We start from the raw sequence: 16117 nt of genomic DNA, 5'->3' as shown, positions 1-16117 counted from the left end.
ACGGCACCTTGCGTCTCCTTAGGTCCAGGGACAGGGAGGATCTAGCCAGCTCCCTAACATCTTTGTCATCATTATTCAGCATGTTCAGAAGATGGGAAATCCGCATGCTGGCTGGTATAAATCCATATCATGTTTGGCACCCCCAACCCTCCTTCCCATTGGGGATGAAAAATAATATCACGAGTGCTATGTGTGTTCAGTCCAAACCACTTTCGCACCAAGCTCACTGTTTTGTTATTCATTTCGCTCAGCACTTTCTGTTGAATATGAACGCTGGAGAACAGATGTTTACTTTAGACAGTGCCACCTGTCTAATAGCCTCTAACTTCATAGTCAGTGGCAGTGGACATTTGTCAATTAAGTCCAACCTGGATGTATACTCTGATAAGATGATGTTTACTTGCTCTTTCCATTCTCCTGCAATATTAATTTTATGTCCAAGATAAGTGTATGTCTCATGAAGAGAATATACACGTATAGGATTTGTTGCTACTGTAAACACAGGACATTTATCAGTTTTTGAACGGTACCACCTATTCCCTCCACTCCTTCTCTCATACAGAACAACACATTTTGTGTCTTTAATCTCTAGACCTGACCACTTCAGAAAAGAATCTGTTCTGGCCAGCATGTTTTTAACTACACTTTCTTCTCTAGAAGCGATCTGGACATCATATGCATAGCCCTGCACTGGAATAAAAGATATCACATCAGGGGGGGCACATTGACACATCCACTTTAACCATTGGTTGATGGCAATTATAAAATTAATCGCACTTCAAGGGCAGCCAGTTTTAATGCCTGTCTAAAGTGATGTTGGGTGAGTGAGCTTTTCTCCACAGATTACTTCGATAAAGGAGCCTCTATATACATCTTTCACTATGTCAATGAACAATTGAGGTAGTTGTATTTCCTCCAATGATTTGAACATGACATTGTGAGATAAAGTTCCAAATGCATCTCTCAAGTCTAAGAAGACTGAATACAGTCTACATGACTCATGCTTAAAGTCATCTATCCCAGTTTTAAGACAAAATGCATGCTCATTCATACCTTGCCTATTGATGTATGCCTTTTGCTTGGTGGATAAGATGTCAGCTTTCATCAACAACGGAAGAACTTTTTATTATTATTATTATTATTATGATGTGCATGGACAAATCATTTATAATAAATACAGTATTTCATAAATATACAAGAATGGTAAATTTTGATTTCATGGTGACTTTAAAGATTATGGGGGCACATGAGTTTTTTAAAAAAAAAAATGATATGCACAGATAGGCCTAGGTCTATATCTTTTATAATAAACACTGCAATATCCAATAAAAACAAAGTGAGTTTAATTTTCATGAAAATAGGTCACATGCAAAAACAAATCTGTAATGGTCCCCAAAATTGGCTTCTTCATTGTTTATTGTTTTCTGTTTATTTTATTTTAATATTTTATTTTATTCATACACTATCTCTGATCTCAGATTGTAGAGCGCCTCCTGCGGTCTAAATTAAATATTTGCCTGACAGCTAAACTGAATGACAGTAAAGCCACGCTATCCTGTACACGTTGTAACTCGTATCCATATGAGTTCATGATCAACAGTCATTCACGTTGTATTATAATTCCGGCGCGTTTTTCTGACGTCATTCTGAGCTGCGCAACAGACGGGCTGCTCAACTTGTGTTTGTTATGACACCTATTTTGTAACAGGTTAAGCCGGGGTGTTATTTGTTTGTCCACACTTAACTTGGAAAACCACGGAAAGCAATCTCCAGAGTCACAGCTGCACATTCAGCTCCTTAAATGTTTCCAGCCTGTAGATATTCCCTCCAAGGTACCGTCACACTTTCAATATCATGTAACCAGAACACTAGTAGAACGTTGTAAACCTTTGATTCTGTAAACCTAAAAGCATGTTTACTGTCCTGTTAAGTTGTTATTATCCACGTACGCACGGGACATGCCATGTTTCGTGTTTTAATCTATAGGTTTGTCTGTCCAGCTAGCTAAAACAACACTGTAGCTGTTCAATACAGAGAAAGTAGGGCAAAGGTCACTCGAATATCGGTCAGATGTGTCCTTGTGTCTGAGAGGTGAACAGTTTGAAAACGTATTCCTGCATTAAATATATGCATAAGGCAGAATTTTGTAAGCAAACAAAAACAGCTTACGTCTCTGTCTGCTTCTTTTAGACGAGAATCTTAATTGGCCTGTTACTTAAGGGAGGATTTTGTAACAGCTTATGCTGTTATACAAAGTCGATACATTTAGTTTGGATGGACATTATATATACACAATGTGTTTGTAAAACTATACTGTGGGGTAATCTAATTCGTAAAGTCACCATGAAATCAAAATTAACAATTTTTTTTTTTTATGGAATATTGCGGTATTTATTATAAATAATTTATCCGTGCACATAATTTTTTTATGTAATAAACAAACAGTCAAACAAACATCTAATCTTTAGTGAAAGTAACTTTGTCCCTCTTTCAGCGAAGTTCTCTTCTCTGATGATGTGTTTATTGGGACAACCTGTCACTCACATGAGATCAAAGCAATAACAAACTATCCAATCAATTCCCGAGGGAAAAAAAAATTAAGTCCCGCCCTAGATTTTTTTCTTGTTCAAGGAAATGGTTTAACTCGGAAATGGGTAACAATAGGGAAGAAAATAATATAGCATTTTCCATTTCATGCCAACTTCAATGTGTAATGGTCTTGTCTGTCCAACATTTCCGTCTGTGACATACTTGTTTTACCTTTTATTTTTTTTTTAATTTATTTATTTATTTTTTTTGCAGCACGGAGGTGTCTACATGCACTAAAGGCGGTTCAAGTCACACCTCAGGTGTACTCCTCACGGTCCTCCTCATCTGTGCCACGAATTACCACTCATTACACAGTGTACCCCAGAGATAAGGACCCACGATGGGAAGGTCAGTTCTGTGCTATGTTATTTCATCATTGTATGATCTCCTTTAGAGGTGAAAGTGAGCACAGAGGCTAGACAAGTGTTGCCACATGCTGAAGACAGAGATGAAGGTTTTACATTGTTATTGGATGGACGTTCAGACTCTGCATTTTATTTACTGGACTGGAAAACCTTGGAATTTATGAGAGAATTAAAACATTGGTCACACTTTACATTAGGTGGCCTTAACTACTATGTAAGAATATGTATTTACTGTTTAACTACATGTTGTTCTGGAAAATTCCCACATTTACTGCTAATGAGTTTGAGGTATGTTTAGGGTTAGGATTAGAATGTTGGAGTGACGTGCTGTCATTATATAGTTATAAATAGTTATTGGTCTTTGTAATTCATTGTGTAAAGTAAAATTGCTCGCAAGCCAGAATTATATCAGTTGAGTGCCGTACTGAAGATGTTTCTATACCATAATATTTTAATACAATTACTTTGTACTTAACACCGTGTCCACACCTGATGCAATCAGCGTGACAAAAGCAAATAGAACCCAATCATAATCCATTATAATCAGTGATGCTGTCTACACTGGGTGCGGCAAGACATGACAAAAATTCCCGACGGTAAACTGATGCCCTGTTCTATTTCTGACGTACTTCAAGCACCCATGCTACTACTGATATGAAGGACAAATGAATTCGCAACAGTCATGTGTGGTGTGAACAGCTTTTACCTGTTGCAGGCGCAACTTGATGCGACAGCGGTCGCATCCGGTGTAAACACGGTGTAAAATTATCTTGTTGACAGTAAAGAATCTGTACTAAAAGTCTTGACTTAATGCATGCACACAGATAAAACAATTTACAAAGTTTTTTAGAAAATTAAAATTTTGCCTTTGAAGTCAGTATGAGAGTAATTATATTAAGTTTGGATATACAGTATCTCACAGAAGTGAGTACACCCCTTTACATTTTTGTAAATATTTTATTATATCTTTTCATGTGACAACACTGAAGAAATTATACTTTGCTACAATGTGAAGTAGTGAGTGTACAGCTTGGATAACAGTGTAAATTTGCTGTCCCCTCAAAATAACTCAACACACAGCCATTAATGTCTAAACCGCTGGCCACAAAAGTGAGTACACCCCTAAGTGAAAATGTCCAAATTGGGCCCAATTAGCCATTTTCTCTCCCAGGTGTCATGTGACTCGTTAGTGTAACAAAGTCTCAGGTGTGGATGGGGAGCAGGTGTGTTAAATTTGGTGTTATCGCTCTCACTCTCTCATACTGGTCACTGGAAGTTCAACATGGCACCTCATGGCAAAGAACTCTCTGAGGATCTGAACAAAAGAATTGTTGCTCTACATAAAGATGGCGTAAGCTATAAGAAGATTGCCAAGACCCTGAAACTGAGCTGCAGCATGGTGGCCAAGACCATACAGTGGTTTAACAGGACAGGTTCCACTCAGAACAGGCCTCGCCATGGTCGACCAAAGAAGTTGAGTGCACGTGCTCAGCGTCATATCCAGAGGTTGTGTTTGGGAAATAGACGTATGAGTGCTGACAGCATTGCTGCAGAGGTTGAAGGGGTGGGGGGCTCAGCCTGTCAGTGCTCAGACCATACGCCGCACACTGCATCAAATTGGTCTGCATGGCTGTCGTCCCAGAAGGAAGCTTCTTCTAAAGATGATGCACAAGAAAGCCCGCAAACAGTTTACTGGAACCATGTCCTGTGGTCTGATGAGACCAAGATAAACTTATTTGGTTCAGATGGTGTCAAGCGTGTGTGGCGGCAACCAGGTGAGGAGTACAAAGACAAGTGTGTCTTGCCTACAGTTAAGCATGGTGGTGGGAGTGTCATGGTCTGAGTGCTGCCGGCACTGGGGAGCTACAGTTCATTGAGGGAACCATGAATGCCAGCATGTACTGTGACATACTGAAGCAGAGCAGTATTCCAATGTGATAACGACCCCAAACACACCTCCAAGACGACCACTGCCTTACTAAAGAAGCTGAGGGTAAAGGTGATGGACTGGCCAAGCATGTCTCCAGACCTAAACCCTATTGAGCATCTGTGGGGCATCCTCAAACGGAAGGTGGAGGAGCGCAAGGTCTCTAATATCCACCAGCTCCGTGATGTCGTCATGGAGGAGTGGAAGAGGTCTCCAGTGGCAACCTGTGAAGCTCTGGTGAACTCCATGCCCAAGAGGGTTAAGGCAGTGTTGGAAAATAATGGTGGCCACACAAAACATTGAGACTTTGGGCCCAATTTGGACATTTTCACTTAGGGGTGTGCTCACTTTTGTGGCCAGCGGTTTAGACATTAATGGCTGTGTTATTTTGAGGGGACAGCAAATGTACACTGTTATACAAGCTGTACACTCACTACTTTACATTGTAGCAAAGTGCCATTTCTTCAGTGTTGTCACATGAAAAGATATAATAAAATATTTAAAAAAATGTGAGGGGTGTACTCAATTCTGTGAGATACTGTATGTGTATAAAGTAAATAAAAATAATTCTCTATGTGATTTTTGTATTAAAAAGAGGCTCAGATGATTGTGACACTGTGATTGTATGTTTTCATATTTACAGGGGTGGAAATGGAACGCTTCGCTGATGAGGCAGACGTTGTCATTGTTGGTGGTGGTCCAGCCGGCCTGTCAGCAGCAATTCGGCTGAAGCAGCTGGCCAATCAGCATGAGAAAGAGCTGCGGGTTTGTGTGGTGGAGAAGGCGTCTCAGATCGGAGCACACACATTGTCTGGAGCCTGTCTTGAGCCCTCTGCACTCAATGAGCTTATTCCAGACTGGAAGGAGAGAGGGGTACAAACAAACACACGCATACATACTGTCCCCACTTAGGATCTGTTAACACAAAGAATTGTAAATGCTATACTGCTATTTTAAATAAAAAATAAACATGTTTTGAAATAGCTTTAAAAATATGGAAAATATGTTGGCGTTCTGGTTTACTATGATGTATTAACAAAAATAATGTCCATGATGGCAAAGACACTGATTTTGTTTCATGTATAACAGGCGCCACTGAACACTCCAGTTACAGAAGACAAATTTTCTATTTTGACAGAAAAATACCGCATCCCTATTCCAATATTACCAGGTAGGAGACTGCCATTCTTGCCAATGGCCTACTTTAGAGAGTTATACAACTTCACACAATAAGACTTTCAAAATGTCAAAAATAATATATAAATGGTGTTCTAGAGTCACAGTGTCCTAAATGGTTTTCTATACAAACTACTAAAGCTTTTAGGACTGGTTCAGTCACAGGGATGCAATTGAGTGCAATTTGTGAATACAGGACTTCCGATGAATAACCATGGAAACTACTTAGTTCGTCTGGGGCATTTTGTACGCTGGCTTGGGGAGCAGGCAGAGGAGCTAGGAGTGGAGCTGTATCCAGGCTACGCAGCAGCTGAGGTCAGGCCTTTCTTAACTATTATTTTATTTAGACCTGCTTTCGTATTTGTAATTTCTTGTAATTTGTATTGTGAGTGAATGTACTTGTTAAAGATCTGGATTGGTAAGTGAAAGGTTGTAGGTTCAAACCCCACAAGATGATCCATTCTAGAGCTGTCATGATTCCTCGATTAAATTCAAGTACTTGATTTAAAAAATCCTCGATTGCAATTTACCCGTGTTGAGTAACCGCCAAAATACTGGAAGTGGTGCATTCCACGGACGAGAATCCATAAACTTCATTATTAGACCGTTACGTTTACACGACAATGTACGACAAAAACGGAAACTTTTTTTTTTGTAGAGATGACAACATTATCAAAAAGATCCCCTTTCACACGGATCCTCGAAAATGACTAAAAACGTTGTATTATGCATTCCAGGCCAGTAGGTGACAATGTCACTTTGTAAAGAAACACTACGCGCATGCGCACATACGCATTCTTTTACAGAGCACCCGCGCCAAATGCGCATGCCTATAGACTAAACACATAATATGCATGTGCATGCCTTCACTGTTTTCACGGATTTGTGTTTTTGTAGTTAACACGGTGTAAATGAACGGCCAAAACGCATTAAAAGTTTTCTGTTTTCAGTTGAAAATGGTGTCGTGTAAATAGCCCTTAAGGCTGCACAATGTATTAAAACCATTTAAAAACCATAATATAGCATAGTGCTATTGTGGATTCACAAAGGCTCCGATTCAATTAAAAAAAAAAAAAAAAAATATATATATATATATATATATATAGCCAAATGTTGTGACACCTCCAGTAGTTACTGACAGATGAGTCGCTATACTGACGTAATTGTAGCGTAATTTAGTGATATTTTAAAATAAATGTCAATTAAAGTTGGTAATATATATATTTTTTTTTTCAAACATGCTGTAGCACATCTGTATTTGAGTGGCATATGCCACTGAATGTTTTGTAATACCAGTGCTATTGTATGTAGTTTACCACGCAAAGTCACAAACTGCCTATTCTAGGAAGCACACAAAATAAATCTATAATGGTTCACTATGAATAACGCATTAACAGTTGCATCCGTTACTGTAAACCTTTATTTTAGCATGATGCTGTACGCACAGTAGGTGTCAATACAAGTACAACTGGCCAGCGCAAAATTCTCATCTGTGGCTTTACTATTTCAAGTCCTTCCAAAAAGAGTACAAAAAACTCGATTCAGTGATTATAATCACTAGCCCTGGAATAAGTTACTTAACTTCAGGACCTGTTGACTTCTGCAAACTCTTGTGAATTTGTCTTTTACACAGGTGCTGTTTCATGAGGATGGAAGTGTGAAAGGAATTGCAACCAATGATGTTGGCATTGCTAAAGATGGCTCTCCAAAGGTTTGTCATCATCACCATAAGGTTTTATATATCAGTATACCTTCCAGAACAGAATATGCAATGGCAGTTGGATGAAACCGTTTCTTTTCCCCTAAATACACACCTTTTTTGATTTATGTGACTTACATTCATAAAAAAAATATGAAATTCCACTGAATGTCCACATCAAGGCTTAATGACTTTGTGAACCACAGCAGATGATTCACTGTAAGAAAAAATAAAAGGGTAATTCTGGGTGAAGTGATTCTGATGTGCGAATAGCATATTTATGTGTTGTTACCACCACATTTTCTTCAGGATGTGTTTGAGAGAGGCATGGAGCTCCACGCTAAGGTCACTCTGTTTGGGGAAGGCTGCCACGGACACCTGGCCAAGCAACTCTACAAGCAGTTCAATCTCAGGGAGAACTGTGAGCCGCAGACGTACGCTATTGGCCTCAAAGAGGTACAAGAACTCGCTTGCTTGGGTGATGCTTTAAACTTGCATACATAAACATTGCCTTGTTCAGTTTCATGTCACTGTTCCCCTTTCACTGACAATTGTAGTGATATCAGCTAGTAATTTTTGCACAAGGGGACTTTGCTTTCATTTAAAAGCTTGAGCTTGTTAGTCTCATTAGCATGTAGTGTTAATATTATTAGTAATTAATATTGATACACAGTCAAACCAAAATTTATTCAGACACCTTGAACATTCCATTCATTAATACAGTTTATTCACTATAGTTTAAAAAAATGGTAATAAATGTGACAAGATCTCAGAGTTAAACTGTGTCAGAAAAATTATGTCAGATAACACTTAAGCAAAACATGGTCAGGTCAAAGTGTCTGAATAAGTTTTGGTTATAAATTTTTATCAATTTGACTGGTAGTCCACTGCATGAATAATTTTTTGGGTATAAGATGTCACAGTTTACTTTATTTTGCTATCCTCACTTACATAAATTAACTATAGTGTCCTGCACCCACTAGTAAAAATATACCAAAAACGTCTGAATAATTTTTGGTTTGACTGTATAATATAAATAGGATTATGTAATAGGGATGCACCAATGTATTGGCCAATAATGGGTATCGGCCAATAAAAGCAGTTATTTTCAGATTATAAACAGCCGATGATCAGGCCCGATTATATCCTGTCAAACAAAAAGGGGCGGAAAAACACCTCAGACTGAAACTCAGACAGCCCTAAATGCAACACAACATTTTCTTCACAAACAGTATGAGTTAACATTACAATAACGCATTAATGATTCAAAAATAGAGACGTTAAACCATGCTCTTTTTGACTCTATTTGCCAGGTCCGTGGTTTTTTTCCTACACCAAACATAGCGTAGCATGCCTCACATCTAGTAGTCGCAAAGAGCTTTGTACTCTGTTACTTCTGATAAGAAACAAAGTCTCAGCTTCAAATTCTGTCCATTTTATCAGGAAAATTCAAACAATGAATGGTGTTTTGATGCTCTTAAATGTGACGTCTATATTCTGAAGATTTTTACAGAGGGGTTTGTTGATATATAATTTGCCTGATTTTATACAACATTTTATTCCTAAAAAATGATGAAAATCTATTTTTTTTTCTGGCTGCATTTTGATTTATGGAGTGATAAAAAGAGATATACAAAATCTCCTCTGTAAAAACCTTTGACTCTAATGTCAAAAAAAAAAAAAAAAAAAAAAATGAAACAAGAATTTTGAGCCTGACTTCATCCAATATTCAGATTTTCAGATTTCTAGTCATTTATGCAAATTAGTGCATATTTAATTAGATAATACCTAATTTGCATATTTAAACATAACATTTCAGAAAACTTGTAATACAAAAACATGTTTGCAATTCTTAATGTAATCAATCAACTGGGGAAGTATGGTGATATCTATTAGTAAATTTTTTTTTACCCTATTCACCTGGGGTGTCTCGCCTTAAGAAAATCAAACTATTGGTATCGGCAGATATCATTCTGAATAATCGGCTCTCGGTATCGGCGGATAAATTTAGCATTGGTGCATCTCTATTATGTTATTATATATCAGTGGTTACTGTTAATAATTATGAATCATTAATATATTTATAATAATAATAATGATAATTACATTTTATATATTATATGATAAACATTTAATACATAATTAACAGTATTTAATATAGAAATAATGAAAAAAAACCTGCCTTTTTTTTTTTTTTAGCTTTGGGTTATCGATGAGAAGAAGTGGCGCCCAGGACGGACAGAGCACACGGTTGGCTGGCCTCTGAACAGGAACACATACGGAGGCTCCTTCCTGTACCACCTCAATGAGGGAGAACCACTGGTGGCCCTGGGCTTTGTTGTAAGTCATCTTGTTCCCGAACCTTCTGGGTCAAACTCTGATTGAAGTATTTCATTGGACTTGCAAGAATCTTCTTTGAAGACTTAATCTTAAAGCTGAATGTTCTGGATTGATGTCTTTGTCAGGATGCTTTGATCTGCAGAGATATTATTGACCTCATTCATCATGTTCTTTCATGAGCTAAAATGATGCGCAAGAGAGTGGGAAAAGGCTTTGAACTTTGAAATTGTTCCTGGTCATGAGGACATTTTCTCATCCTGCTGATAATACAGCATATCAAAATGACATTTTTTCCAATCACTTTTTAAAGAGGCATTTCATGGAATGCTTGTGATTCATAGAAACTAGTCTCAATTCCAGACGTCTTGAGGAGTTCTGCAGTGATGATGGGTTATTATCCAATGTCGTCATGCCTCAGGATGGTACTCATTCTGATTGGTCACAGTTGTCTGGAGATACAGTGCATCGTTTGATTGACAGAACTGTCAAATCTTATGATTGCTCTGAATTATTTTCCCTCAAGTACATTTCACTTGCAGCGCTGTTAGAGGCATTGCAGTTGTGAGATGTACTGTATTGAAGAGACTCTACTGTTCAGAAGTCTGTGGTTAGTCTTTTTTTTTTTTTAAAGAAATTAATACTTTTATTAATCAAAGATGCATTGAATTGATCAAAAGTGACAAAAAGATTTCAATTTCAAATAAACAGTTCTTTTGAACTTTCTGTTCATCAAAGAATCCTGAAAAAAATCAGTTTTCATAAATACTTTTAAGCTGCACAACTGTTTTAAAAATTGATATTTATTTATGATCAAATAAATTCAGCTGATGAGCAAAAATTTACTAACTTCACACTTTTGAACAGTGGTGTGTTTATCAATTGATATTTGATATTTAAAATTTCAGTTTTTAATATTGATGTATCCTCAAAACCCCATTGTCCAGCTCATCTTAGCAGGCAATAGCGGTGAACAGCAAATATTGGTTTGTCTTCCTCAGGTGGGTTTAGACTACACTAATCCCTACCTGAGCCCGTTCAGGGAATTCCAACGTTGGAAACATCACCCCTCGATAATGTCTACCCTGGAAGGTGGAAACAGGATAGCATATGGAGCCAGAGCCCTTAATGAAGGAGGTTTCCAGGCATGTCGGCAATTTGAAATTCTCAATATAAATTCTTCTTCTGTCTGTTTTCTTTTGTTTAACTTCTCACATCCATGTTCTCCCCTCCAGTCAATTCCTAAACTGACCTTCCCAGGCGGTATGCTGATAGGGTGCAGTCCGGGCTTCATGAACGTGCCCAAGATCAAAGGCACTCACACGGCCATGAAGAGTGGCATGTTGGCAGCCGAGACAGCCTTCAGGAAAATCACAGATGAGAATCTGCAGTCGGAAACAGCAGGTAGCCAACCCAGACATCTTTGCAAATTAGCTGAGATGTAACTCTAAGAATATTAAAGGCATCCAGGTGTCCTACACAGAGTATTTTTTTTTGTGGATTTTTCTCTGCTAGGTCTCTATATTCCTGAATATGAGGAAGCTTTTAAAAAGTCCTGGATCTGGAAGGAGTTGTATTCTGTGAGGAACATCAGACCGTCTTTCCATAACTACTTTGGACTCTACGGAGGGATGGTATACACCGGAATCTTCTACTGGATTTTAAGAGGAAAAGAACCTTGGACACTGAAGCATAATGGTAAGAACTGAGAAACCGGCTGTGAACTGGTTGCTTGTTAAAGGATTAGTTCACTTTCAAATAAAAATTACCCCAAGCTTTGCTCACCCTCAAGCCATCCTAGGTGAATATGTCTTTCTTCTTTCTGATGAACACAATCGGAGAAATATTAATAAATATCCTGATGCATCCGAGCTTTATAATGGCAGTGAACGAGGATCAACGAGTATGAACTGAAGAAAGTGTCTCCATCCATCATAAACATATTCCACATGGCTCCGGGGGGTTAATAAAGGGCTTCTGAAGCGAAGTGATGCATTTGTGTAAAAAAAAAAAAAAAAAATCCATATTTAACAAGTTATGAAGTAAAATATCTAGCTTCTGCCAGACCGCCTTCCGTATTCATATTACGAAAAAGATGGAACTGGCGTCACGTCTGTTAAGCTTTTTCCGTAAGTTGAATAGGGAAGGCGTAGGATGTAGCGCAAGTGCTTTGAACTGCGAGAGTTTTACACTTTCTTTGTAAGTAGAATACGGAAGGTGGTCTGGCAGAAGCTAGAGATTTTACTTCTTAACTTGTTAAATATGGATATATTTTTTTACACAAGTGCATCGCTTCGCTTCAGAAGGCCTTTATTAACCCCCCGTAGCCATGTGGAGTACAGGTATATAGGCAGGGACACACCAAGCCAAGTTTTTGTTCGTCGGCCGACTAAGTTTTCTCAGTGTGTTCTGCACTGTCGGCTGAAGTTGGTCCTCGTCGTATTTTTTTCGGCCGAGTCAACATGTTGCATCGGCGTCGGAGCTCGGTGTGTCAGGGCAACTTTGGACCCAGACGCTGCCGATGTGAGCCGACCCCACAGTCTGCTTTCGTCGCCACTAGTTCGTCAGTGTCAGCTTGGTGTGTTCCTGCCTTATGATGGATGGATGTGGATGGAGACACTTTCTTCAGCTTCATACTCGTTGATTCCGCTCAGTGCCATTATAAAGCTCGGATACGTCAGGAGATTTATTAATATTTCTCTGATTGTGTTCATAAGAAAGAAGAAAGTCATATACACCTAGGGTTGGCTTGAGGGTGAGACTTGCTCCAATTTTCATTTGAAAGTTAACTAATCTTTTAATAACAAAAGCTTTTCCTTAAGACCATTGTTTAAAAGACAATATTGCAAATAGTTGCAAATTCAGTATTCTGAGCTAAAATGTCATTGCTCCAGTTTCTCAGTTAATCCCAGAGCCATTGAACACAAAGATTAGGGTTAAAAATTACATTTTGAAAAGTTTAATTATAAATTCTGATTATTTTGGATATTACTATTGAATGGATTTATGGATATGAATTTGTTTGTATTATTAGAGTAAATGTGAATTTATTTGCATTTATTTAATTTAATTGATTGTATATATTTATTGAGCACAGGAAATGGGGAAAGGTGCAAAATTGTTTTTTCAATGGCAGTGTTAAAATATCTTATTTTTTTAATTTAAGGGGAAAAATTATATTTTCATTATTGTTGTTATTTTAATCTTGTGGATCTTCTGAAGATTTTGAATTAATGTTCTATATATAAGTGAATTTTAGACACATCCAACACTTTTATAGATGGCAAAAGCTTGGTGAAATCAATTCCAAATTTCTTGGCTAGATTTTATGCATTTTTGTTCAGAAGTTAGTGTCATTGTCCATCTTAAGTAAGTTCAGTATTGATTCATTTCCATTGTAAAAATCATTAGTTATTCATTTAGTTCATTTATCTACACAGCAGCTCTGGAGAAAACAGTGATGTCATTGTCCAGCTCAGTTCAGTTCGCATACAATGGTGTCAATGCAGGCAGATTAGTAAATGGCAAGGAACCCAAACTCCAACAGGTGACAGAATGGAGAAAAAAAACCTTGGGAGAAACCAGGCTCAGTCAGGGGGGCCAGTTCTCCTCTGGCCAACAAACAAACAGTGCATAATGTATGATTCAGGCAGCATTACAGATTGAGTATCACATTGGATCAGAACATTCAAAATATTTAATCCAGGTCCATCTGGTTGAAGAGTGGATTCATCATGCTGGTATGGAGACAGGTTTGTTGAGGATCTGTGTCACTGGCTGTCATGTCGATGAGACCTTCACAGGGGATGGTCTAGTTGACACAATCTCTGCTGACACTTCAGGGATGTGTTGTGCTCATGTTTAGGCGCAGGTCTGACTGTGATAAACGGATAAACACAGAGACTAATATTAGCGTAGATGCCATTCTTCTTATGATGTAACAAGTACATCAGGTGTTATAGGAAGTGTTCCCAGTTCCAGCTGACCTAATTTATGCAGCCTAACAATCATTTAACTGATTTGAAAATAGAAATTGATTATGTGTATGCCAGGTTAAAGAGATTTAGTTTTTAGTCTAGATTTAAACTGACAGAGTGTGTCTGCTTCCTGAACAATGCTACGAAGACTGAACCAAAGTTTAGGTGCTAAGTAGGAGAAGGATCTACCACCTACCGCTAGGTATTATCAACTGGCCAGAATTTTGAGATCGCAATAAACGTGAAGGACTATAATGCATTAAGAGCTCGCTCAAGTACTGGGGAGCTAAACCATTTAGTGCCTTGTAAGTAATTAGCAAGTTTTTGAAATGTATACAGTGTTTAATACGGAGCCAATGCAGTGTTGACAGAACCAGAACCATATGGTCATACTTCCTGGTTCTAGTAAGAACTCTAGCTGCTGCAACCCAAAACATACAGTTGCTCAGTAAAGTTGCATCAGTCCACTGGTAAAGTCTTGTTTACAAAGTTCTATTTACAATTACATTTATTAATTTTGATACTGAGTTGTTGCTTTGAGCATTTCTGATGAAGAATTAGAAGTGCATGAGGGTCAGATCTTTAAAATAATTATTTCTAAATGCTAAATAAATGAATGTAGATATAAATGTCTACACTACCCTCAAAAAGTGTGGAAATTGCCCAAGGCAAAGTGGGTTTTTAGACAATTAAGTAATTTTCTGATGACTTTTCATAGTTTGTGTTCAATGGAAAATGCAAAAACATTTTATTAATATGAATTAAAAATGTAGAAAAATACAGGATATATTCTGATATTGTCCAAAATCTCACTTTTTCTAAGGCACATCTCAACTATCAGATGGTTTTTAATCCTTTTTCATTTAAGGAAACCAAATATCAAGTATACAACATATCCTTGACCACCACAACTGTATGTTCTGAGTCTTGTCTCATTTCAGAGCCATGAACTAACTGCGATTGGCCAGACTGGATGCTCAGACATCTGGCTATGCAAAACCACAGACTATTTCTCAGTCCACTACAGCAGTAGTTGTCTGACATCAGTTGGCATTCATTTGCATTTAACTTCTAATGGTAAACAAATGACTGTCCTGTAGGTCTGGATGCTGCTCAGCTGAAGCCGGCAAAGAACTGTACACCTATTGAGTATCCAAAGCCTGATGGGAAGATCAGCTTTGATCTGTTGTCATCTGTAGCATTGAGTGGGACTAATCATGAGCATGACCAGCCGGTCCATCTGACGCTCAAAGACGACAGTGTGCCTGTGGCCCAAAACCTTGCGATTTACGACGGTCCCGAGCAAAGGTTCTGTCCCGCTGGTATGTAATTATTTCTGCTGCATTTGGAAATGGGAACTAAATGGTATCCTCCTTTATTAGACTTTTGTTTGCACACGATAATGCAACATATATATGCTCCACAAGTTGATGAAAACACCTGGTTGACAAGCTGCCACATTTTATCCCTCCTGTCTTCACAGGTGTGTACGAGTATGTTCCTCTTGAGACGGGCGATGGCATGAGATTACAGATTAACGCACAGAACTGTGTCCACTGCAAGACCTGCGATATAAAAGACCCCAGCCAGAACATCAACTGGGTTGTGCCAGAGGGCAGTGGAGGACCAGCATACAACGGCATGTGATTTCAGCATTACGTATTTTTATTATCATAACCATTAGGGCACATCGCACAGATTCAAACTTTCAGGGCTACAGCTTTTGAAGACTTGAGAGTCTTTCTAATGTGCCTAAGGGAACAGAATGTCCTCGTATCCTGTCTGATATAAGCTTGAAGTGTAATTACATAAAGTGGCTTTGCATATTTCAGGTTTGATCAAATTGTACGAATTGAAAGAATTTTATATATAACGTCTAAGGAATGTGTCATAAAAGAAAAAGGATCATGCTGGATTGACAACCAGTGGACGTTTTAGCTCACCATGATACGGTTAACTGTAAACTGACAGTTTTGTATATATTGTCAAAGTTGGTTACTGTAGATGGTAGAAATAAATTGTCACAATTTGTTGGTTTGTTTTCTAG

The 16117-nt window shown here is 38.1% G+C and overlaps 1 protein-coding gene across 1 annotated transcript; it reads left to right on the top strand.

The window, feature by feature from the left end:
* Positions 1-1627: 1627 nt before the first annotated feature.
* On the top strand, positions 1628-16101 carry etfdh (electron transfer flavoprotein dehydrogenase). Its single transcript, XM_051918347.1, has 13 exons — positions 1628-1832; positions 2803-2937; positions 5525-5754; positions 5971-6052; positions 6254-6372; positions 7691-7768; positions 8066-8212; positions 9956-10096; positions 11095-11238; positions 11329-11497; positions 11609-11791; positions 15171-15392; positions 15554-16101. The coding sequence occupies exons 1-13, from the start codon at positions 1802-1804 to the stop codon at positions 15715-15717; spliced, it is 1845 nt and encodes a 614-aa protein (XP_051774307.1). The 5' UTR covers positions 1628-1801; the 3' UTR covers positions 15718-16101.
* The last annotated feature ends 16 nt before the right edge of the window (positions 16102-16117 follow it).

The sequence above is a fragment of the Ctenopharyngodon idella genome, chromosome 14 (assembly GCF_019924925.1).
Source record: "Ctenopharyngodon idella isolate HZGC_01 chromosome 14, HZGC01, whole genome shotgun sequence".
Lineage (NCBI taxonomy): Eukaryota > Metazoa > Chordata > Actinopteri > Cypriniformes > Xenocyprididae > Ctenopharyngodon > Ctenopharyngodon idella.
The sequence above is the reverse complement of the archived record's forward strand: the minus strand, read 5'-3'. Positions and strand labels throughout refer to the sequence as shown.

Bases quoted from the DNA above. Each gene is read 5' to 3' on its own strand.
- etfdh (XM_051918347.1), top strand. From the start codon at position 1,802: ATGTTTCCAGCCTGTAGATATTCCCTCCAAG. The intron at 6,053-6,253 runs GTAGGAGACTGC...TTGTGAATACAG, and splicing joins CCCTATTCCAATATTACCAG to GACTTCCGATGAATAACCAT. The intron at 11,792-15,170 runs GTAAGAACTGAG...ACTGTCCTGTAG, and splicing joins TTGGACACTGAAGCATAATG to GTCTGGATGCTGCTCAGCTG.